The sequence below is a fragment of the Enhydra lutris genome, unplaced genomic scaffold (genome assembly GCF_002288905.1).
Source record: "Enhydra lutris kenyoni isolate GAN:26980312 unplaced genomic scaffold, ASM228890v2 scaffoldscaffold10, whole genome shotgun sequence".
NCBI lineage: Eukaryota > Metazoa > Chordata > Mammalia > Carnivora > Mustelidae > Enhydra > Enhydra lutris.
The window spans coordinates 10,193,010-10,217,664 of record NW_019154094.1 but is presented as its reverse complement, the minus strand read 5'-3'; the positions used below and the strand labels follow the sequence as shown (position 1 = coordinate 10,217,664).

The 24,655-nt window shown below is 56.3% G+C and overlaps 1 protein-coding gene across 1 annotated transcript in view; it reads right to left on the bottom strand.

Moving 5' to 3' along the window:
* The window catches only part of LOC111143889 (dynein axonemal heavy chain 1), a 72,120-nt gene extending 63,811 nt beyond the window's left edge, over positions 1 to 8,309 (bottom strand). Inside the window, exons 1-7 of the mRNA XM_022497930.1 lie at positions 7,968 to 8,309; positions 6,890 to 6,962; positions 4,578 to 4,752; positions 3,984 to 4,140; positions 3,701 to 3,833; positions 1,025 to 1,186; positions 183 to 435 (exon numbers count right to left, since the gene is read on the bottom strand). Coding sequence (XP_022353638.1) covers positions 183 to 435; positions 1,025 to 1,186; positions 3,701 to 3,833; positions 3,984 to 4,140; positions 4,578 to 4,752; positions 6,890 to 6,962; positions 7,968 to 8,309 — 1,295 coding nt within the window. The remainder of the gene's footprint in view (positions 1 to 182; positions 436 to 1,024; positions 1,187 to 3,700; positions 3,834 to 3,983; positions 4,141 to 4,577; positions 4,753 to 6,889; positions 6,963 to 7,967) is intronic.
* Positions 8,310 to 24,655: the final 16,346 nt, after the last annotated feature.

Sequence of the window (24,655 nt, the reverse complement as noted above, 5' to 3'; positions counted from 1 at the left end):
AACCCTTCAAATAAAATAAGAATCCATGAGTCAATATTGATAATGAAGGATCTGGAGATGAACAAGACACGAGTTAGAGCCCAAAAGTCCGCAGTGCGGTGGGAGAGATGGCCCACAGATGAACTCCAGGGGGAAGCGATGTCGGGGATGGGGTGGGGGTGCAGGGTCTGGTGGGGACTCACGAGGGCCCTTTGCGCATCCGGGGTGTGCTCATGGCCCACTGCTTGATCTTGCTCAGGCTCTGCTCACTGATGAGCTGGTGGCCCTCGGAGGGCATGCAGTCCACGTACAGATTGTACAGCAGCAGAGCCTCTGTGCTCTTGCGCAGGGCATTGGCCTGGACCACGCGCTGTGTGAACACGTGTGGGTCCTCGGCGCAGAAGAGCAGCTGGATCCGGGGCACCCAGTACTGGCAGGTGAGGAGAGGGGGCCTTCCTGGGGCCAGGTGAGGGGGAGAAGGGGACACAGAACACAATCAGACTCTCTGGGTTGCAACACGAGGCTCCAGCCTGGCTCTGTGATTGAGGCGTGGTGGCCCTGAGCAAGTGGTCTCCCCTTTCTGACACACTGTCACAACTGTAGAATGGGCACACTCCGTGGGCCGGCCTGCCTCACAGTTTGCCATGGTTGGATGTGAAAGTGCTTTGTCAACTGCAAAGAGCTGTGCTCAGACGAAGAGTCCCTGGGGTGGCTGCCCATGTCCCCATCCATCACTGCCACACGGTGCGGGGGGGGGGGGGGAACATCACTGATCCATGGGCCTCGGACACCTTCTTGGCAGTGTGTTGGGAGTGGCTCTGTCAGCGGCTCAGAGTGGACCCATCAGTTAATGGCAGTCTGCCCTTCCTGGGGTCTCTCTCTGAGTGATGTGTCCTGGGGTTTTCACAGGTCAGGGGACAGACAGCCACAGGACACAGAGCAAGGGAGAATTCAGGCCTGACGGGGCTGTGTTGGGGGGTGGGGGTGGGCCTCAGTCACGGGCCTATGTGGGGGGGTCTGCAAGCGGGGGGCAGAGAGCTCCCACCTTCAGCGGTGACCCCTCCGTTCAGGATGGGCTTCCCGCTCTCATCTCGCACCAAGCCGTTCTGGTCTGTCTTGTGCACCAGGTACAGCTTCTTCTCCTTGTCATAATCCAGGACACCGACACTGCACCATTCATACTTGAGCTTCGGACTCTTGGGGTCCTCTGAAACAGGAGGGGAACCCGCCAGTGCTCTCCACCCCAGGGTCGGCAGGGGCCTCTGAGTGTGGGCGGCAGGTGCTGGGAATGAGTCTAGTGGCTACTAGTCTGGCCTCCCTCCCTGTAGGATGGACTGCCTCTAGCTCCAGCAAAGCAAGGCCCCTGCTTCCTCCCAGCTGAGCTGGCCTCTGGGGGACCCCTGGTGAGGAGGAGCCAGAAGGACCAGGCTTCTCTTTCCTTGTGCTCTGTATGACCCCTTCAGGGCCGGCAGAGACACAGGCCAGCGGGGCTGGGACAGGAGGCAGGAGAGCCCCGGGCACAGAGACCTGTTGAGGATGTAGTTGCAAAACTCCTCAAGTCTGAACTGGACCCCTTCAAGGTGACCAAGGCCAGAGTGAACCCCTTTCTGTGGGCTGCACATGGCAGTTGAGCCTCTAGGCCCCTCATATCAGGATAGGTCAGGGCAAAGTAGATGATGACCGCCCAGAAGTGGCCCCAAGTGGGCCTCACAGTCTGTTGGTCAGGATGGGCCTCCCACCCACTTCCTCGGCTGAAAGCCTTTGCCCTATTCTTCAGCTCATCTCCTGCCACTACCAGCCCTACACATTTCTCTCCAGCCATTTTACATGTCAGGCTGTTCCTGTGACTTTGGAGCTTACTCCTGCCTCAGGGCCCTTGCACTGGCTATCCTCTCTGCCTGGAATAGTCTTGGCTCAGGTCATCTTATTGCTGGCTTGTTCCTTGCTCAAATGGCTTCTCCTTGGAGAAAGCATCTCTGCCTACAAGAGCACCTTCGCCCCGGGAACTCTCTGACTTGATACCCTGTTTGTGTCCCTCACAGAGTCTAAAGTCACAGTATGTATGCATCCTATCCTGGTGCTGGTTGGCCTCCTCACATTAGGGGCAGCTCCTCAAGGGCAGGTGAGACCTTATCTGTGTTGGTCACAGCTGTGTCTCTGTACCTAGAATGGAAAATGGAACATAGTAGGTGCTCCGTATGCTTTTGTGGAAGGAAGACGCGTGTGGCACGGTGCCTAGCAGAAGTGCCTTAAAATAAACTGATGGGTTCTACACACTGGGTTGAGGAAAAACGGCTGGAATTCTGGTTGAAGCTGGAAAGATGGGTAAAGGAGCTTGCCATGGTAAACTCGCTGGCTTTGCTTGTTTTGCTTTTCCCATCCCTCCCCTTCCTATAAGCTTCTTTTTTGAAAAGGCTGACCTGTTTGGCTCAGCTTAGAGAAAAAGATGTCACAAGAAGCCCCCGGCAGAACACAAGAGGTCTCTAGCAGAATCGCTTCCTGCCAGCCCCTCCTCCCACCCCACCGGAGGGGCTGCCTTGGCTGGGCTTGGGCGAAGGGGTGTGGCCTGGGGGGGTGTTGGGCAGAAACACTTCGTGGAGGCTGGTACTCGGTGCATTTAAGGTTAATGCAGCCCCACACCTTCTGGTTTTATCACCAGGAATTGGAGATCTGGGAACAATTGAGTTAAATTATTTTTGTAATTAAGTCCAAAGTAAAGGGAACTTTCTGGGTTTCTTGTCTAGTTCAGAGAAATTGATTCCAGCATTAACATGTTTTTAAATCGAAACATAAATTTACAGCTTGCTCAATGGACTTGCTGGTGGGGGGACCCCTGGAGGCTGAGCAGTCTTAAAACCAGCCAGCATGGCTCTCAGTCCTGGAGGCAGCCCACCAGAGCCCTGCTCCCCACCCCAAAGCAGTGTGTCTGCCCACGGGTGCAGGGAGCAGAGATGGCCCTCAGCCCTGCAGAGGGGGACAGCTACCGCCAACATCCCGCCTCCTAACCTGGATCTTCCTGGGATGCCCACACGGAGACCAGCCACGCAGGCCAGGTGGCAGCCAAAGACCACCATCACCCCCCACCCCCACCGCTTGTTCCCTCCAGCAGCAAATACAGCCGCAGACGCAGACAAGGCAGAGATCTGCATGGGCACATGTGTGGGGATGTGGTAGTGGCAGAAGTATGAGTGTGTGCCATGAAAACGGGTATGTGAGCGTAGGGGGCTGGTGTGTGAGGATGATGCTGGGTGCTTGTGAATGAGTGTTTGCAAGTGGACGGGTGAGCATGACAAGTGTGCTATCCACCCTGTGGTGAGAGCAGAGAGGCCACAGGGACAGCTGGAGCTATGGTGATTTCTGGGTGGCAGGATGGAAAGGCTTCACTTGTGCCCCTTATGCACATTTGAACGTTTCCAACAAGCTTGCTTATTTTTTTTATCACCAGTAAATCAAAGATTCAAAAAAAAAAAAATACTAGACACCATCCAGCTGTCTCTTCCCCAGCCCTCCCACGATGTCATCCTTGGTCCTTCTATTTCATGCCTCTGTATAGCCTGCCCCTTAGTCTGTATCCCAGCTGGGAGGCCTCAAAATGTGTGGGCTCTCACCTCCCATGGCCCCCAGCCCCCAGGGCAGCCCAGGAGTCCATGGCCGATCTGCTGCCCGTCAGGGATGGTGCAGACCGGGATCCTTCCCTCCCAGCCCCACCGGCCCTGCTCACCGTGCCCCAGGATGTCATCAGTGGGCAGGAGGGCTTTTCCAGGGACGGGTTTCCTGACCTGAGACCCCGGCTCCAAGCCCATGTTGATCCACTCGCTGGGAGTGCGGCAATCAAACTCTTCATTGTCAAACACCTAGAAGAAACGGGCAGAGGGTGGGGACAGAGAGCTAACCCCTAGTGGGGTCAAATGGGCGGCGTGTACCAGAGGATGGGGGAGGGTGAATGCTGGGCTCCTCTGGGCCTCCACCCCTGACCATCAGCCCTCTGTGGAAACTAGGCTCACCTTCAGCGGGAGATAGACGGGGAAGAGCGGGTCATGGCCCTGCTCGATGGTCTGGGTGTTTTGGGGATCTGGATGCCTGGGCATGAGCATGTTGGAGTCGATGCCCTCATCAGCCAGCAACTGGTTGATGTCCAGACTCAGGTACAGCCGCTTCCTCCTGGCAGAGGGGAACGAGGGGATCTCATGACAGCTCAGCTCATGTGAGGTGGCTTCACAGGTGCCAGCAAGGACCCACAGGGTGGGAGGGGAGGATAGGAGTGTGGCCCAGGGACATCTGCAGGCCCCCCACCCCCGTTGGAACTCATCAGGAAGTGATGTCGGGAGTGGGGCTGGTGTCCTGGGCCCCAGTTGCCCTCCGTCCTGCCTGGCAATTCCACTGTTTTGACTCAAAGGCCACCCTTCCCATTTCCACAGCAAGGAAGGCAGTGTGTCCCTATTAAGAAACCAAAGGGCTAGAAGGTTTGCACAGAGACCCGTTTTCATAACCTCTGCTATGAGGATGGTCACCTAGTTGCCTGCTGTCCCCCGCCCCCTTGAGTTGGGTGGATGCCCCCTCCCAGAGGACCAGCCTGCCCGATGCCAACTCAGCCATACCTTTCGATCTCAATCTTGCGGGGACACTGGCCTGGCAGCACCAGGAAAGGCACCTGCACCTTGGGCTCATAGGCCTGCGGCGGGAAGTCAGTCTGAGTGAGCATCTGGGTGGTGGACCCGATATGCTGCTGCTCCAGGTAATCGTCAAAGTCCTCAGGAATCTCAAAGGTTCTGACTGCAGGCAGAGGCACAGACGGGAATGGCAGGGGTTCGGGCCAGGGCCCAATACTCCCCAAGGCGAAGTACTAGGGACCAGGCATGCATGCTTTGGGGCCAGGGAAGCTCAGAGCTTGTCTGTGGTTGGCAGTGGCGAGGAGAACGCAGATTTGGCACCAAGCACCCAAGAGAGTGCAAGCCTGGAGGACAAGGGCCTCTGGAAGGCCTCCTGCTCTCCCTGTCCAGAGCCAGCATGCTCGGTCATCTCTTCCCCACACCCCTCCTCCCCACACTGGTGGCCTTTGTGTAAGCCAGATGCTGAATCCAATGACCAATGGGGATTATAACTGGACAGGAAGGCAAAGTGGTAGCTCCCTGCCGCCCCTACTCCAGAGGCCCCAGGCATAGCAATGGTCAATGCTATTCAACCCCCAGGAGCATTTCCAAAGTCAAGGCATTCTGGATACGGTATGAGCAGGTAGCGCCATCACCCTGGCCCTGTGGGACATTCAGGGCACAAAATGGCCACCCCTACTTAGACAACCAGGGCAGACAGAGGCTTCCATTCCAGGTCTTGGGACAGGACAGCTGGTGGGGAGAGACCCTTAGGTAGGGTGACCATTCCAGTCTGCCTGGAACTTAGGGATTCCCAGGACTTGGGATGTTAAGAGTAAAGGAAAGTCCCGAGAGGTGGGGAAAGGGGGTATGGGAATATGCTCTGGGAGATGAGTCACCTTTCCCAGGAGCTGGGGAGGCTCACAGAGGCTCAATGATGGCCCCCATCCAATCTCCTGGGAGGCCCTGGTGACCCCCTCCTTGGGCCTCACCACCTCTCCAGAGACAAGAGATAGTCACACTTCAGGACAGCCCACCTTGGGATTAGCCTCTGGGGCTCCATAGAAGACTCGAGAGGCTCAGCAGAGGCCACCGGTCCTCAGCTGAAGTCTGCTCTCCTCCCAAAGTTGTCAGGAGCTCAGGGAACCTCACAGTACCAAAAAGGCATGGCTAATCATATTTTTGAGCCTGTGGGTCCATGACACCATTCCCCTCCCAGGATCATGGGCTTCTGGGCCCAGCCCTGAATCCCAGGGGCCGAGAAGGAGGCAGGGTGAGGACAACCAAGCCTGGCCTTCAACTGGCCCCGTGAGTCCCAGGCAGGCTTCTCAAGTCCTCCCCTTGGCCTTCCAGCCACAGAGTGGACTTCTATGGCCTGGAAGCCACCATCCTGTGGCCTTCTGGGGGACTGCTTTTCCTCAGGCGGGTGGGGGGTACAGAGCCGCCAAGCAACCCCACCCTAACCTCCCGTGGATGGTGGGAGCCGCACACAGCCTTTAGATCTGTGCTCTGTAAGCATTTCTGAGCCCCAGTTGTCTGGGAGACTGTAGAGCACAATAGCCCGGATCCTCAGCTCACTGCACAATTGCACATACACGTGCTGTTTCCTGGGCCACTTCTGGGGCTTCCCAGATCCCACAAGGCTCAGGGGCACCGAGAGGACTAATCTGGGAGATGCTAGCAAAGAGTCAAGCTGCTCCTGGAGCTGGGCCCTCTGGGCCTGATTGAAGGGGGTATCCCTGCTGCCAGCCAGGTGGGAGGGTCCCCAGCCAGTTCCTCTCTGCCACTCAGGGCCCCAACCAGCTTGCTGCCTCTCCTGTGGAGACGGCCCCACACCCCACAGTCCTGTCCCAGACCTTACAAGACTCAGTGCATAGCCTGGGAGGAAGGAGAGTCACCCTTTCCTCCTTCAGCAGAGATCTCCTGTGCTAGGTCCTGCTCTAGGTGCTGGGGCCCCTGCAAGGACCACTCAGACACAGCACTGGCCTCCTCCAAGCTCATGTTCCAGGGGAGGGAGAAAAGAGAATTTACACAAGTAAACACCCTAGTGTCTCCAGCCAGGCAGAGAACCGATGCTCTGGCCCTGAGCAGCCCAGCCACCGTGGAGCCCTCGTCACAGCTCTGCTAAGAGGAAGAGAAAGCTGTGCTTCACTGAGCACTAACCATTAGCTTGGTCCTCACAAAGCACCTTATGTCTTGTTACCCCCATTTTACAGCTAAGGAAACTGAGATTCCAAGCCAAGCAGAAATAATCTCTCTAAGACCAGAGGCCCTGCTTCTAAATGCACCCACCCATCCACCCTGTCCCTCTGGGCACTGACCGTTTGGAGTAAACTGGTCAAGGTCGGCCTGTCGCAGGAGGTCTTGGTTCACGCAGGGACCACGGCACACTTCCTAAAACCAAATCCCAGAATTCTGAGGGGGTGTAAACATCCTGGGGAGAAGCAGGACCTGGGAGGGACCACAAGGCCAAATGTCTCCCCCAAACCCACCGGGAAACACCCAGGGTCACGGGGATGGGGCAGAACCAGTGAGTTTCCACAATTCCCCTTTCAGAGGCCACAGTGGACAATAAGCTGCAGCCACCTAGGACACCCCTGACCCCACCTGCTTCTGGTCCTGCACAGCTCCCTCCTTCCTCTGAGATCACCCCTGCTGTGTCCAGGGGCTGAGCCACAAGATGGAGGGACCACAGTGCCAGCAGGTGTCTCTGTGCATGTCTCCTCCACCAAAGGCAAGTCTGGCACACCTAGCATAGTGAGGATTGGTGGTTTCTTGCCCTATCTCTCTTGACCCGTCCTGGCTAGAACTTTCCTAAGGCTGTCCAGGACTCTGGGGCTCTTTGAACCCTCCCCTAGTTATCCCCTCTCCAACATCCCCCTACCCCAAGCCTTAATCTGTCCCCTCACCTTCTTTCCTCCTCTTCTACACAGGCCATGGCCTCTGTCAGGGTCTCAAGCCCCCTGCCAGCCACCCAGCAAACACATGGTATGCCACCTTGTCCAAGGAACCCCTCCCCAACCAGAGCTGGGGGAGCACTCCCCCACCAAAGCCATTGCCCCATGACAGTACGGACAAAGATGTCTCATCTTCACTGTCACCAGTGCTCAGCCCAGGGCCTGTCGCACAGGAGATACTTGGTAATGAACTGTTGAATGAGAGGACAAGTAGATGGAGGAACAGACGGTTGGATGGTCCGGTGGATGGGCGGATGGATGGACAATTTACTAGACAGACAGATGGCTAGATGGCCAGACAGACAAGTGAAGAAATGGACTGATGGAGAGAAGGAACAAAGGGAGGAAGGGGACGGAGGAAGGAAAGGAGGGAGGGAGGGAGGGTGGGTGACTGGAACCCACAGGAGAGCTTTGACTAGGTAGGGGACAGCTCCACACTCACCCCAATTTGATCCAAGCTTCCAGGGCTGAGGATGTCCGAGTAGAACCCACGCTGCTTCATCAGGGGGTACTTCTTATCAGTGCCTGTCAGGGGCAACTTCCGGGGCTGCCCCAAGTCTGAGAGCGTGGGTGGGGACAGGGACGAAGGCAGGAGATCGGGGTCAGCACTTGGAAGAGGCTTCTCTGACCCAAAATCTGGTCCCAGAAGAATCCTCCCCAGGTTAAACTCTAGGTCGGCATGGGTCCTCTTCAGACCACACTCTTGGTCCATGGGAGTCCCATCGCACTCTGGACCCTGAAGGGTCCTTCCTGGGCTCTGGCCTTCTCTGTTAGGCTGCTCCATGCTGCTTCTCAGGGCGCTCCTAGGAGAAGATACTGGCATTACTGGGATCTTGCCAGCTTCTGCTCAGCCCCCAGGGGCACCAGGACACAGGGTCGCCTTGTCTGCATCCTGCAACAAGCCACAGCCCCCCACGCAGGGCTTGGGGACAGAGACAGGGGTCTCCTAATCTGGACAGACACACTGTGCCAGGCGGGTCCCCCTGGGAGGCAGCAGGGCCTTCCCTGGGTGCTGCATGTGAGAAATGTCTTAACAAACGCCTACGCTGACCCAAGCAACGCCCTCTCCCCACTCCCCCGACCCCAACCCCGCACACTGGCACAAAGCAAACTTGTGGTACAGGCTGCCCTGTTGGCTGGGCGTGTAATGCTCTGTCATCTCCATTTTAGCCACCAGGTGTGCCTGGCTGGCCTAGGCTTCCTGTTGGATCACTGCAGGGGAATCCTGCCTGGAGGGGTCTGAAAGGCGGGTTGGGCAGCCAGGACTGTCTGGATCAAAGCTACCCAGCAGTGCTGAAGCTGAGGGCAGCTGCCGAATCCATTTCTAAGAAGAGGGGAGGGGGGAATTGGCAAGGCCACGGTAGGGCCCATGAAAGGCAGATGGGACTCTGGCAGGAAGCCCCAAACTCTGAGCCCAAAGGCAGCCCAGCTTCTAGCCAGTCAGGCGTGACCTACCAGAACTCAGCTCCCTGAATCCACTCCCTGGTGGCCAGCCACCTCCCAGGGCCAGTGCCAAAAACATTGTTGAGGCTGGCCTATCCTGCTGACAGTCACCAGCCCTTCCCAGAGCACCTTAAAGGACAGAGGATCTGCTGAGGCTCAGCCCCATTGTGGCTGCAAACCCATAGAGGTCTGCTCATCTTTGAACAAAATCACTTTACAGAGCAGCTCTTGGAGAGGCTGGGGACCCCAGGCCACAGGAGGGCTTCCCACTCTCTGGTTTCCCCAGCTCTCAAATGTGTTTCAATATATTTGGCCGTCAAGCTGGTGTGTCATCGGGCTCGGCCAAGATAACAGATGGAGAAATGTCCAGGAAAGCACAATGTTGCTGGAGGCAAAAGGAGTCCGTGATGGGGAGTGGGGGGGGGCGGCTCTTGCTCCTATGAGCCCTCTCCCTCTGAGTGGATTGGCAGTGGGGACCCTATTCAGGCACATCCCAAGAAGGAAGGCATGAGAGGGAGTTGCAAACCCAGAATCCTGCTTCCCCTCCATCCCTTGGCCCTTTACAAAGATCTAAGACTCCCTTCCCATTCCACCCCAGCTCTGAGCACCTGTACGCTGCTGGTGTCCATGGGACCTGCTAACAGATAAACAGACAGACACACCTCTATCTCCTGTCAGCCCCACAGGTGATGGGGTCTGTGCGGGAATGAGCAGGGCTGGCGAGAGCGTGAGGACACCGTTGCCAGCAAGCCTCTGAAGGTCACTCTGGGCACGCTCCCCTATTTGCGTGGGGAAACTGACCAGTAAGATGGTGGGGGTGACCCCAGCAGGCACAGTGTCTGCAACAGGGAGTGCTATTAGAGGCTTAGATGTGGTTCGTGCAACATCTCATTCAAACCTCTGAGGTGAGAACTGAGACTATCCTCATTTCTCAGAGCTGGGGAGAATGATGCTCAGAGAGGTTAAGGGACCTGCGTAAGTTCAGACAGCCAGCAAGAGGGGTAGTTGGAATTTAAACCCAAGGTATTCTTTCTCCCCAGTCAGATCACCTGGGAGTCCTAATAGCTTGACTAGCAGAAGCTTTGGAGTGGATTCACTGTCATTCAACCCCATGTGACCCAACCACCCACCGAGCACTGGCTGGATGGACACAAATAAACAAGGGCTTTGGATCCTCACAACAAATATTACTGTCATCTCTAATCCATAAACAAGGAAACTAAGGTCCAGAGAGGACAAGGACCTTGCAAAGGACACGCAGCCAAGAAATGGCAGAACCAGAATGGAAATGGCTGACCCAAAGGTCCATGTCCCTAAGCGCCACAACCGTGGTTCTCAAACTGTGCACTGAGGAGCCCTGAGGTTCTGCAAAGTGAGTGCTTATGGGGAGGGGAGCCTAAGCAGAAGGGCTTCAGAGCCATCCACCCCCTGATTCAATGAAGACCCTGCATCTGTTTCACACACCAGGTTCTAGGTAAGGTGTCATGTAAAAAGGAGATGTGTGGCTTAAAGGATTTTTGAAGTCTCTTTCCTTGGTGGTGTTAGCTGGCAAACAATATTGTGGATAGTAATAACCACAAAGGCTTGAGGTTCTCCCCACCTTTTTGGAGTACTCACCTAAGGTGAGCCCCTCTGTGTTCCCCCAGCTGTCATAGGCTCCTCCCACCAGTGAACATCTCCCTGTATTCTATGTGCACACCTCTCTGCCCTGCCAGGTGATCATGAGAGCTGCAAATGCAGGAATTTTCGAGTAACGTTGATCTCTGAAACCTCACAACCTACCGCAGGACAGGACAGGGGCCTGGCTCACCGTAGGTGCCAAGAAAGTGCTGGCTAAATGATTCCATGAATGAATGAAGTGAGTCAAGCAAGAAAATCAATTAATATCTATAACCACTCTGAGACAGGTGCCGCAGTACTCTGCGGATTTGCAGGTGGGGACAGGGACGACTAAGAACGGACACAGGTGGCGTTAGGTAAGGGACTGAGTGGTTGGTGGAGGTGGGCTCCTTCCCTGCAGGTGCCTTCCGCAGGGCGGGGAGCGGGGCGGGGGAGAAGCCACAGCCTCGCCATGCGGGGGGAGGGGCAAAACACCCGCCTAGTAAGTACAGGACTTTTCTGCAGGGTTGTTTAAAAGCGCGCCCCACTCCTTTCCCACGGGCCAAGGCTGGGGAAACCGGGTGCGCAGACTCGTATGTAGGAATGAGGACCCTGGGCCAGAGGGCGTCCTCCTCCCGGCTCACTCGCCCTCTGCGCCTAGTCGGGGTGCCCCTGCCGACCCTCGGCGCCACCGACTTACCGGCTCCAACGAGCGGAGTAGGGTCAGGAGGCCCGTGTCTAGGGAGGGACGCGGGGCCTGTTGCTAGGGGGCGGGGCCATCCGCGCGGCGGGCGGTACTTCCGCCCGCGAACGCTCCCGGGGTCTGCACGCCCCGAGCTCGCCGCTTACCTCACCCGGCGGTGGGTTGGAAACAGGGACCGCCCCCTAGGCGGTCAAATCCAGGCTCCGTTACCCATCGCCCCTCCCGGACTCTTCTAGAGTAAGAGACAAAACAGTACACAGTGTGAGGACTTTGATTGCATCCTAGTAAAAATAAAATAAAATAAAATAAAATAAAATAAAATAAAATAAAAATTAAAGTTATGTAAATAATTGGGGGGTAATAATTGAGGAAGTTCGTATCTAAGCCACAGCTGTGAGCCAGATGGTTAGGTCGCTGCGGAAAGGGTCGCTTCTGTTCTGTGGCGGCTCAGCTTACACACACACACACCCCTGGCTACAACTCCTCAACTCCTCAGGGTGGGCAGTAGGTGCTCCTTCATCCCCCTCCCCCATCTCTGGCCTCAGGTGCCCATCTGCTCCAAAGACCTGGCATGGGTTCAGGCTTTGATCCTCCTGTCTGTCCTAAATATTGAATTTCTGCTAATTTTCTTCGATGTGAAAAATGGTATTGTGGTTGTATAGGAGACTGTCCTTGTCTTAACCAATGTGAGCCGAAGAATTTCAGGACAAATGTCAGGACGTCCGCTGCTGTGACTTCCTTTCAAATGGTTCAGCTAAATTTATATAAAGATAAGTATAGAGAGGAGATTAAACAAAAGCGGTCTAATACTAACAATTGAGAAATGTGAAAGTTTACAGATGTCCGGTGTATTAGTCTTAACATTTTTTTTTCCTGTAAGGGTAAGAGGTGGGTTACAAACCAAAAGAAAATTGAAAAACGATCCCACCTCAACCTGAGAACCCTTACCCAGGGAGCTTTCTCAGAGTTGGCCTCATTTTGTAGATGGGGAAACTGAGGCTTGGTAAGGCAGGTTGGTGTTGGGGGAGGTGGTAGGACCTGAGGTTCCTTAGACAAATGTCCAACTTTACTTGACGTTTTAGCAATGCGCGCTTAGTGCCCAGTCGGAGCTGAGCACTAAGCATTCAGATTTGAACTGGATTCTGCTTTACAGTGTTTGTTGAATGGGCGATCCAGAGAGGCCCGGCCATGAGGAGCACAGAAGCAGAGTGTAAGCTGTGGCTGGAGACAGTAACTTGGCCTTTGCACAGGCTTTGCTTCCTCTGCCCAGAACACCTCTCTCCACCAACTCCTGCTTCTGGCCAACTCCTATTCATCCTTCAAGACCCAATGCTGGTGCAACTTTCCCGAAGCCCAAACTGTGGTGTTATTTGCTTTTCTTGTTGGCATTCACATGGTAGGTGCTCAGTGACCATTGTAGAAGGAAAGAAGGGGTAAGAAGGGGATTGGGGGCAAAGGTGGCCATAGCTCTTCAAGGAGACAAAGACCCTCAAAGCCCGGTTTAGGGCCAGCCTGGCTCCTTTGTGGGTCTGGGGATAGGCCGTGTACCCTATTCAGCCTATAGATAGGCACCTGCTTCTCAGCTTTTTCCTGGCACTTCCTACACTGGGTACAGCTGTCCAAAAAGCTGCAGTACCCATCCGGGTTGCCAGGGCAACATCAGCCCATGGTGGGACGTCAGGGATGACAGGGGCAGAGCGCTAATCCTGGAAAGTTGCCAAGCAACGCAGTGGGTTGATGACATCACAGGGGCCATGGCTGCCAGACAGATGGATAGGCCACTGCAGGATAGGCCCACTCTCAAAAGGCCCAGCCCACAGATCCCCTCACCCCCACCATGAGATGGTCACTGTTGTGTCCCTGGGGCATGCAGGCCAGGGGTTGTTTCTTCACCCAGCAATCCTGCCAGCTCCACTTTGCCCTCTACGGATGTGGGCGGTGGGCTTGACTGCCTCCCTTCCTCCCTGGCAGGACACTGGGTCAGTCCCTGCCCTCATGGGTCTCAGATGTCCACCCTATAATGCCCCCATCTTCTCCAAAGGTTGGACACAGGTTCAGGCTTTGCGCTTCCTGCCCTGCCCTGAAGGCTGCCACACCTACCTGTTCCCTGAGGGAGGAACAAGGGGCTGAGCCATGACACCACCCTGGGCCCCTGCCCCTCCTGCGGTGGGAGGGCAGTCCTCTGCCGTGTATGGGCTAGAAGGGAAGCCAGCCTTGCTCTTGTTGAAATAGATAAGACCAGGTTCCTTCAAGAGCTTGTGAGTGAGTAGGGGTTCTCTACCCCATCTCTGGTGGGCTGGAAGCTTCGGGCTTGGGCGGGCAGGCTGTGCAGGGCTCCCAGGCCCATGCCTTTCGGGCCAGAATTCTGGGGGCATGGCAGGCCCGGACTGCCCCTCCCCTGTGCCTTTCTGCTGCCGGAGCTGAGGCTGGGAGCGATGCTTCCCCGGCTGCAGAGATGAAAGCCCCATGTGAATAGGAGATAGAATGAGCCCTTCACGTGGCTGGCCGGCTGGAACAGAGGGCGACAGGCATCCAGACAGGATGGCTAGAGCTATCGCTCCCCACCTGCCCCCAGGCAGCCTCTTGGGCCTCAGGATCTCCCTCTGGTTTTCTAGGCCAGGGGCCCTGAGCTGCTCCTGAGAGAAACTGAGTCACAGGCATGGGGGCTGTCAGAGGACTGGTTGAGGTCTGGGGTCCACCCTCTCCCTAGGCCTCCTCTGATTTTCCCCCTCTCTTCTATCAGTCAGCTGGCCTCAGCCGCTCCAACCAGCATTTTCTTTGATGAATAAAAATGGAGACAAATTAATTCTCCTTTGATCCATGAGGTCAGCTTGGCAGACAAGACCTTAAAAGCCCAGATCTCAGGGAGGAATAGAAGTTCCTGGGGGACTGGAAGCTTGAGGACCCCGTGAAGGCTCAGTCTTCATCCTGGCCCCCAGCCCAAAGCCATTCCCACCTGAACTCACATGGAGCTTCCCAGCTGGATTCTCCTCCCTCTTTCAGTTTTTCTACCACTTCCCACCCCATTTCAGGCTACGCTTCCTCAGGAAGTCCTCCCTGATTGCCTCAGCCCACAGAACACACTTATACTCTCCTCAGGGGCCCCAGAGGACCATGGCCAGTACCACCTGGCAGGCGACCAGATGTTGGTCCACTGCTGGGTCACCCAACTGGAGGGCGGGCTTGAACAGTGGGGATAATGAGGTGCTGTGGTGCTGCTTTTCCCCACAGCCCTGCCAGTCCATCAGTCCTGAATTCTTAGGGGATGACTAGGATACAGAGCACCCCACATTGGGGCCACCCCTCTGGAGATGGCAGCCACCGATAGCAGCCCAGCTGCACACAACCCCGTCTTCATACCCTTTCCCCAGCCTACCCCCCTCTGACCTGCAATTCCAGACCATGCTCCAGAATAAGGTCTAGGATGCTGAGGCCCGGCTCTCCAGGAGCAGGAGCCAGGAGGGGGTCCAGGTGATCGGCCCCCAGACAGTGAGATCTTCCACAAGAATTTCCATGGGGCACCAAGGAGCTACACAGGCAGCTGTCATAATTAGGCTCTGAGCGCTTCTGATTTCCCCTTGGCCCCAAGGAACTCAGTGAACACCGACTGAATGATCTTTCCGCAGACTGGGACTGGCCTCATTATCTTGCCTCCACGACCCACCAAGTGCCCCCCCACACCACTCCTCCAGGGAGCCTGAGTTCACGGAGTCTGGAAACCAGCCTGCCATTCTGACCCACCCCTAGAAAGTTCTTTGAACAGGGCAGGAGGCCAGGGTTCTGCTGCCAACTCAGTGGCAAGTCTCTTCCCTTGCTAGGTCTCGGTTTTTCCATCTGCACAGTGGGGTACACAAAACGTGCCGAGGTCTGCCCTGGGGCCTCCTGTACGGAATGGCCTGAGGAACACCAGGACAGTTGCTGTGCCCCCAAATGCCTCCATTCCTGGCAAAAGCTTTGCCCCTGCCACACATCTGAGACGGAATGTGTAAGAAACTCCAGACAGGTCAGGAAGGCTGGTTTGTTCCAGAGAGGAAGTTCCTCATTGTCAGAGAGGTGGGCGCTGCCATCAGTGGCCAGCCTGTGACGACCCGGGGGGGTGGGGGAGGGGGGCATTCAAACAGCCAGGGCAGCAGCTGGAGCTGATAGCCTCCTTGGCAATCTGCTCCCCACCCCCAGGTGGGCAAACTGAGGGGGCAAGAAGGGAAGGGCCTTGCCCAAGTACAAGCGGAACTTGGGGCTGTCGCATAGGATATAGGGAGTCACTAGAATGTGGGCCACAAGACAAAAACCAGTTGCCATGGGGATCCCCAATCATTTCCGGGAGCAGGGGGGCGCTGGCCGGCCTCCTACTTCTCCTGCCCCGTTGTCCCCCCATTCCACCACCTGCTGGTAGGATTCCAGAGAACCAGACAATACAGTTCCTTGGATCTCCGTTTCCCCACCTGAACTGGAACACCAGAGACCCCGCAGGCCATCCCCTGGTTGTGTGCACTCTTCCTGATGTGTGTATTGGGGGGTGGGGGTGAATTCCATAATATTCCTGATCAGTCATTCAAGAACCTGGCACTGATGGGTTCCCTGCCTAGGTCCCCTCTACCCTGAGGGTCCCCTGGAAAATGTCATCTCCCCCTCCAAGCTGTGATCCCTAAGTATGCAGGACGGCATTCAGGTCTCCAGGTATTCTAACAGAGGTGGGCGGGCCTGAGAGTATGGCTGAAGACAACCCCTTCCCTCAGCTCTTCCCAACCTCGCTGTCTAACCTGACCTGCTCTGGCAACATCCTGGCCTCAGAGCTCCTTCCAAGCAGAGAGAAACTTACTCTTGGAGGTCCTGAGGGCAGAAATGACTGCTCCCATTTTATAGGTGAGGAGACGGAGGTCCCCTAAGGAGCCCTTGAGATGGGCACACCCACCACTGGGCAGGCAGAGCTGGCTTGGCAGTTGGACCCTCCGTCCTTCCCCAGGGCCCTCCCTGTGACCCCTCCTGGTCCCACCGCCCCTCTTGGCTAGCCCTCAGAGCAGGCAGCTGGGCCTGGGGATGGGCAGGGAGCACCTTGGGAAGAACACCAGGGCTGGGGAGCAGGTGTGGGGGAGGGCAGCAGGTGCAGGATAATGGGGCCACCAGGGGAGGCACAGGGAGCAGGTGCTGCCATGGAGGGGGTGAGGTTGCCATTGTGTGCCCGGTTCTGGAGGGTATGGAACAGGAGGGGGAACCCCTGTGAGCCCTTGGGCCATCCTGGCTTATGCTCAGAGGTCATCCAGATGCCTGGGCACATAGCCAAGCCCCTCCCCTGGGTCCCAGCAACCCTCCAGGTTGCCATGACAACCAGCACTTTCATCTCTGTCCCTTTGTCTGGTCATGGTCCAGCTTTTGTGACCAGTCATAAGTAGCAGGGAGGGGGATGCCCTCAGCAGGGGTGGAGCTGTGAACCCAAGACAGAGCAGTGGCTGCAGAAGGGCAGGTTACAGAACACTGGAGATCAGAAAGCCTGGGCTTTTCTGGCCACCAACCCTGCAGCCACCTCTCCTGGCCACTGACCACACCCTCAGAGCTGGGTCGACAAGCCTGGGGGTGACCTAGGCCCCAGGTACTCCTGTCCCCTCCCGGCACCTCGCTTTCCCATGCATGCATGGAGCTATAGACCACCTGTCTCCCCTGGTGCACCATGGTGGGGGGTGGTGAAAACAGTACAGGCCAAACCTGAGTTGGTTTAACTCTCCTGTACAACTGGGGAAACTGAGGCAGAGAGTAAAGCTCGGCCTTGGCCTGGATCAGGCCACAGTTACCAAGACCACCTGGGGGACCCAGCACCTCAAGGCGGGCCCCCGAATCAAACAAAACTGAGCCTCAGGAGGTGAGGTGGTCCCTCCACTGACGTACCCCAGAGGGAGGAGCCTGGCCACCAGGATCTGGCAGGGGTGGGAGCCAACTGTGCTGGCCCAGGTCCCACCTGCTATGTGAATTTGGGCAAGTCCCTTCTTCTCTTGGAGCCCCAGTCTGTAAAAACAAGGTGAGTCTATAATAACAGCAAGCCCTCCCTCCTGTAGCGGGAGCAAGAAGGAGTAAGTCCTCTTCTGCACGAAGCCAGCTCCATGCCCAGCCCCACAAATAGCCCACATCTTCTACTCCCCTGGCCTCACCCCTGGCACCCAGGACTTGGCCTCCCTGCATCCACTCTTCCTCACTGCTCTGGGCCTCTGCACTGTCGGTTCCTCCTCAGTGGTGCTCTTTTCCCTCAGACAAGAAACAGAGGTCTCGGGCCCCTGGGAGTTGGTGAGCACGACCACTGCAGTCTTACACGGAAAGGAGGTGACGTGCCCCAGAGAGACCTACTGGCAGACACCTCCGTCCAGGTGGGGCTGCGCCCCTCCTTCTCAGCCAGGGCTGGTCCCCCTGAGAGACCTGAGAAGAAGGGGGCCAGAAGGAGGGGCCAAGGCTGCTCCTACTGCTGGAGGGAATACTGAGCAAAGAACCCATTCGAACCACTCAGCCATCTCAGGAAAATATTACTTCTTCTCTGCCGTGAATGTCTTCCTCTGGGACTAGCTCTGTGTCTGGGCTGGGTGTGCGAGGGACACAGCAGAGCCTGCCACCTGAGGCTGGCAGGGGAGTTCTGGGGCCAAGGCCATGCCAGGCGTCCCACACATCATGTTGTTATTCCTCATACCAGCTCTAGAAGGTGGTGACTGACATTGTTTCCCCTTCTATAGGCTGAGATACTAAAGCTCAGAGAGGTTAAGCTGTCTTGGGAAAGGGGATCAGCAGACCTACCAGAGTTGTGGGAAAGGATCAGAGGCAGAGCTGAGGCCACCGTTAGCTAGAAGATACTGCAAGGCTCAGGGTTTTTGAGCTCAGGGTAAAACCTTTTTTTTTTTTTTTTTTAGGGACACCTGGGTGGCTCAGTCAGTTAAGGATCTGCCTTTGGCTCAGGTCATGATCCCAGGGTCCTGGGATTGAGTTCCACATGGGGTTCCTTGCTCAGCAGGGAGTCTGCTTCTCCCTCTGCCTGCTGCTCCCATTGCTTGTGTTCACACACTCTCTCTCTGACAAAAAAATAAATAAAATCTTAAAAAAAAAAAAAATCCAACATTTTTTTTAAGTAGGCTCCACACCCAGCGTAGAGGCAAACTTTGGGGCTTGAACTCATAACCTTGAGATCAAGACCTGCATGGGGATAAAGAGTCAGACACTTCACTGACTGAGCCACTCAGGTGCCCCACCAAAGCACTTCTTACAATGCCCGGAGCCAAGGGACTGGGTGCCCGGGTGGCAGGGAGCCCCCTGTCATGAGAGCAGGCAGGAAGAAGCCGGATGGGGTACCTGTCACTGGGCATCAGAACGGAAATGGGGTACAGGCTCAGAGCAGGTCAGACACTAGGGGGTCAATCCCAGCCCTACCCCAGCCCTGGAGGGAGCGGAGAAGGTAGGACCTCCCAGATAGGGATTAAAGACAGAGGGGGACACCCTGTCCAGAATTAGCCCCCTTGTCCCGACCCCAAGGATGGCTTCCACTGTGTTAGAAATCTCAGAGGACCAGGGACAGGGCACAGATGGGGACATAAGGCTGGGAGTCAATGCCCACAGTTTTGCATCTTAGATACTTTACTTGCCTCACTCTAGTCCCGCCCCCGTGGGGGTCTCAGAACCCAGCCCTACTCCCAAAGCCCCTCTCCTGGGGGCTGTGGGCTCTTCCTTCCCCACCCCCTTTCAGCCAACCAGTGCACCAAGTCCACCCTCCCACCGCCCCTAAGCATCCCTCCCGTCCAGCCACTCTTCCCCAGCCTTAGACCCCTCCGTGCCCCACCACTGGCCCCTTCCCTGATCGGCCCCTTATTCTCCACATTCCCTCTGACCAGTTTCGGGCACTAAAACTGACGCCCTCCTCACCTGGGTCATAGTCATCGCAGCGCCCACAGCTTTCCTCGCAGGTCTGACAGCTCTGTGTGGCCCGAGCCATTAGTAGGACTCCCTCCTCAGAGAGACCAAAGGTGCCATGGGGCAGGGTCCAACCTGCCTCAGCCAATCTTGCATCCCCAGCCCTGGCCCTGCAGCCTGGCACGGATGGGAGGCCTAGCGAGCTGCAGCCAAATGGACAGAGTGAATGGGATGGGACCACAGTGGCAGGGACATCCTGGAACTGGGGCAGGAAGTGGGTTTGGGGAGACATCTGGGTGGGAGATTGAAGGGGCCAGCAGGTCCCCTGCAGAGGCCCCAGACTTGAGTGGCCGCACTCCCTCCCTGAACCACAGAGAGGGCATCTTAGAGCCACACACCTGCAGAAGCCCCCCCGAGTGGGGATTCGGGCCAGAAGGAGAGAGTGACTTAGGTGGATTCCTACAGGTCCTACCAGCTGCCTCCCCAGGAGGCACACATTCCCCTTCGGCAAAGCCATTTGAGGGTCTTCCTGGGGACTGTCACAGGGAGTGAGGGAATGCAAAGGACCAGCCACAGTGGGCCCACCCTATTTGGTGAGCAGGGAGGAAGCCTGCTGGTGACTTTGTGCATCCCTCCCCCAGTACCCCAGTCCCAAGATACCCCTGCAGAGAGGAGAACTAGCAAGGTTGGGAGTCCAGGTTTCCCAGGGCCTGGCTGACCTTGAACCTGGCCACTGCTCTCTGTGGGTGGTCCAGGCTTGCTGGGCTTCCCACCCCTCACAGCTCCGCAGCAGCCTCCCGAACTCCCTGGCGGGCTTCCAGGCCTCGGAGGAAGCCACCACCTCTGCCGCCACCATTACCGTCCGCCACCACGGCTGCTTCTTCGAAAACGCAATTACAGCAAACAGCCGCCGCCTCACTTGAGCCTCGCCATCCACACCTGGAACTAATTAACTTAATTAGGCCTTAATGAGCTACACTGGTCGGAAGGCCTATTTTTACTTAATTATTCCCTAATGTGCTTGGCATGGAGGAGCGAGGGACCTGGAGGATGGCTTTGGCGGCAGCAGCCGCCTCCTTGCCTCGCAGAGGGGATACCCAGGAGTGATGCCCGCCTGCCACGAGTGGGCCCCACGGAACTGAGAGTTTGGACATGGGAATGAGGCAGGGGCCATGGGCCACACCTGTGGGGACAGAGCCCCTCCCCCGGCCCCATCATTTTGCCTGTCTTGCCTCAGCTGGAGCTGAAGGGAATTACTCCTCCAGCTGCCTCCAATCGGGAGGCCGCTGCCTAGAGAGGTCAGGGGCTTACCTGAGAACACACAGCTAACTCGTGATGTTAGAGGGGGGATGTAGTCCCCGACACTCTGAAGGAACATTTTAAGCCACGAGGGGGTCCTGTGAAGGTGGGCACAAGGCCTGGTTACCTGGACAGCTGGCCTCCAGGGTTTCCATGGTAACACCTTCCAGCCCATTTGGAAAGCCAAGTTTGTGGAATCAGCTTATTTCTCCAGCTTTGGGGTGGGGGTAGGTGGTCTTGGCTCACCCGGTTGACGTGGGAGAAGCATTGAGAGGAGGGTCCTTCCCAACTGGCCCGTGCTTTGGCCCTTCTGGAGACCTCCAGATGATTGGCTCATTTGAATCTCTGTGTTCCTAGAGCTGACCAGGGACCTTGGGTCTTGTGTCTCCGCTAAGTATGGATGAGCTCCCTCTCTCTCTCCAGCAGCACTGTCTCTGGAACTTCAGACTTAAGCCTGACAACTATTTCCTTGGTGCCTCCAGCCCTCAGTCTCCCTGTCACCAGCCCGTTCTTCCCAGCATCCCCCTCTCCTGAAAATGGGCACACGGTTGGCTCTTGTGCCCAAGAGAGGAACTAAATTGCTACCCTGACAACTCTCCCTCACAACTCACAGCCAACACTCAGGAGGGGTCCTGTTGGTCTGGTTTCCAAACAAAATCCCAGATGCAATCTTCCCACCCCCTGCCAGCAAGCATCCTAATCCTGGCTGCCATCCTCTCCCAGGTCTGCCCTGGTCTCCCAGCCTCCACACCACTGCCACAGTGATTTTTTTTTTAAATCACTCCTAGATGGGGCGCCTGGGTGGCTCAGTGGGTTGAGCCACTGCCTTCGGCTCAGGTCATGATCTCAGGGTCCTGGGATCGAGTCCTGCATCGGACTCTCTGCTCAGCGGGAAGCCTGCGTCCCTCTCTCTCTCTCTACCTGCCTCTCTGTCTTCTTGTGATCTCTCTCTGTCAAATAAATAAAATCTTTAAAAAAAAAAAAATCACTCCTAGGGAGGGGAATCACTCACCAGTTTAAAACACTTCAATGACTCCCTGTCCACACAGAATAAAAGCCACAGGCCCCAGCCTGACCCATAGAGGCCCATCTGCCTCCCAGGTCTCATCCTCCAACTTTCTTCTCTTTTCCTTGCCCGAGTCATGTGAGTTGTCCTTTAGTACCTCGGGCCTTTGCACCTGTGGCTCCTTCTTTTTTTTTTTTTTTTTTAAGATTTATTTATTTGACAGACAGAGATCACAAGTAGGCAGAGAGGCAGGCAGAGAGAGGGGGAAGCAGGCTCCCTGCTGAGCAGAGAGCCCGACGCAGGGCTTGATCCCAGGACCCTGGGATCATGACCTGAGCTGAAGTCAGAGGCTTTAACCCACTGAGCCACCCAGGTGCCCCTACCTGCGGCTCCTTCTGCCTGGAATGCTCTTCCACGGCAGCTCTTGGAGGTCCCAGAGCCTCAGTTTCCCCTGGCACAACGTTGGCACTGCCTCCCATCTCCTCTCACTTCCCTGCTCCCGGGACCTAGGAAAGCTGTGGATGGTCTTGGGAAGGTATGGGCCCTGCATCCCATGCCTTATGGAGGGGAGGGGAGGCAGGGGTCTCTGGACACACCCCCTCCCGTGATTCCCTGCCCCTTCCCAGGGAAAGGAGCCTCCGGGCAGGAGAACTCCCTGAGGCTGAGGGTGATCTGCTTGGGCTCCAGAAGTCGCCAGCCATGTTAGGCTGCCTCTTAGGGTCAGCACTGCCATGTCTGGCTTTACCATCTCCCTTGCTCTGAGCCTCAGTTTCCCTCCTAGTCCCATGAGGATAACAGTAGGCCTTGTAGTCTGTGGCCACACAGGGCCGCCATGAGCAGCCACCGAGCCAGTGGGTAAGAGACGGTGGCTCTCGTGAGCAGCAAAGCCTTGAAGACAAGACAGATCCAGCTAACGGTGGCATCTCAGGCAGATAGCTTGGGGGAGGAGAGGCTTGGAATGCTCAGACCCCCAATCTCAGTCACCCCTGCCCTGCCCTGGGGATGCAGGGCTGGCAGAGTCCATAAGGGATGGGAGAGGCGGGGTCATGGACTCCCGCAGCCCTGGAAACTGCCTTTCTGTCCCCGCTGACTCTCCCAGTCCTGTGCCTGTGCTGTCCGAGGCTGCCTGCTGTCACCCCCGCTCCCCCCAACACACACACACATGGTGTCTGCTGCCTGCCACCCTCCCAAGCACAGGCAGCTGCTCCGGCCTCCATGCTGAAACCCGAATTGAATGAGCTTTTCCACAATGTCGCCTCCCACTGACGGCTCCTAATTGCATGTTGAAGCCATGCGATGGAGCCCAACTTACACTAATTATGTCATTACCCTAATTAAGTAAATACTGTATGTGTTAATTGGCAGAAATTGCTTTGGGGGATGGGCAGGGGGGAGGAGGCCTGCGTACCCTGGGTTCTCATACGGGAGGGGTGGGGGGTAACTGATGCGAGGGTTACATTCCTCCCTCGGTTCTGCAGGTCCTGCAATCACCCAAGTGGGCTTTGGAGAGGACCCTCAACCTCCACCCTGCATAGTCTCTCCTCCCTGCTCCACGGAGAAGAAGCACAAGGTGCTGAATAGGTGGTCAGAGCCCCAAGCTGGAGGCCTGCCTTTGCCCGACAGGCTGGTGGTCTTGAACAAGCCTTTTTCCTTGCCCGACATCCTCCCAGCACCTCAGTGACCCCAGAGCCTGTGGACTCTCAGTCAATGGGCACAGGGGCATCAGAGAGACTCAGTATCCTGGCAGGACTGAGCAAGCCGCTGCCATCCGTCTATAGGACATCAGTTAGGTGGCTGACCTGGGGCAGCAGGAGGGAGAAAGGTTGAAGGCAGAGCAAAGCCGTAGGCCGATCTAGCACCAGTGTGAACCAGCAAAGGAACAAACAGGGCTGGCATTCCCCCAGAAGCCGTGTGAGGTGGGAAGATCTGAGGAAGTCTGGAGGGCTTCCTGGAGGAAGAGGACTTCCTCTATAAAGGAGAGGAAATCTGGGCTTCAGAGCTCAGATGATCTTTCACTGTGCGATTTTGTTCCCCAAATGTTTATTAGTATGACTCATTTGATACAAGAGGTTTTAGGGGTTTTCTCTTTTGTTTTTTGTTTGTTTGTTTAAGTAAGCTCTACACCCAATGTTGGGCTAGAACTCATGACCCCAGGACCAAGAGTCCCATGCTCTACCAACTGAGCCAGCCAGGCACCCCTCACCGTGTGATTTTTACATGCCACACTTAACTATAACCTTTGGATGGGGGTGAGGAGGGATAAGAGAGAAGTCATCTGAAGGACAGCCTCCAGATGGGACTCCAAACAGTTGAGAGCACTGGGTGGGACAGAAGGAATGCTAGCCCTGTATCAGGGACCATCGCGTAAACCCCAGTATGACCAGAGCCACCATCCTGCCCTCGATAAGCCAATCAGCATGGACCTGCTATCAAGATGGCCCCATCCCTCCCTGCCTTGTCCCTCATGGGGTTTTGGGGAGGGCCCAAAGGCAAGAATTCAGCGCTGGGGCTGGGGCCTCCAGCAACTGAGTCTCCTCCATCCCGCTCAGGGCCAGGCCAGGCTATCCCCCATCTCCTGAGTGTGCCCAGTGGCCACAGTATGGGCTTCCCTGCCCTTCCAGCTCCACCTTGCCCGCCCTCCACCAGCTCCACAGCCGGCAACCACCACAGGCTTGCTCCGGTGGGCAAGGGCCCCCTGACTCCCAGGCTGGAGGAGCAGAAGCGGATTCCTGTCTAGTCCGGCAGCCCAACTCTCAGGGGGCCTCGGCCAACGGCTTCCAGTCCCCAGGCCTCAGCTCCCAGTAGGGGATGTCACTCATTCCTTGCCTGTTCCAGAGCTTCATTCATTCCATACAACTTGGTCTGGGCTCCCTTGGGTTGACTCCAGGAGATGGAAACCAAAGCAGAGAGGAAACATCCTTTCAGCCACATGCTTGCAACTACTCTCAGATAGCTCAGGGAAAAAATTATGTATGATTCTCTCTCTCTCTCACACACATACACAGAGCCAATACATAGAGCAGGTGAAGTAAAATAGTAACAATAATTGAATATGGCCAAAGGGCATATGAGTATCTTAGACTATTCTTATTTTGACAACTTTTCTGTAAGTCTGAAATTATTTCTAAATAAAAGGTGGAATGAGGGAAGAAAGGATGGAAGGGAGGGAGGGAAGAAAAGAAGGTAGTTTCCTTCCTTTCTCGGG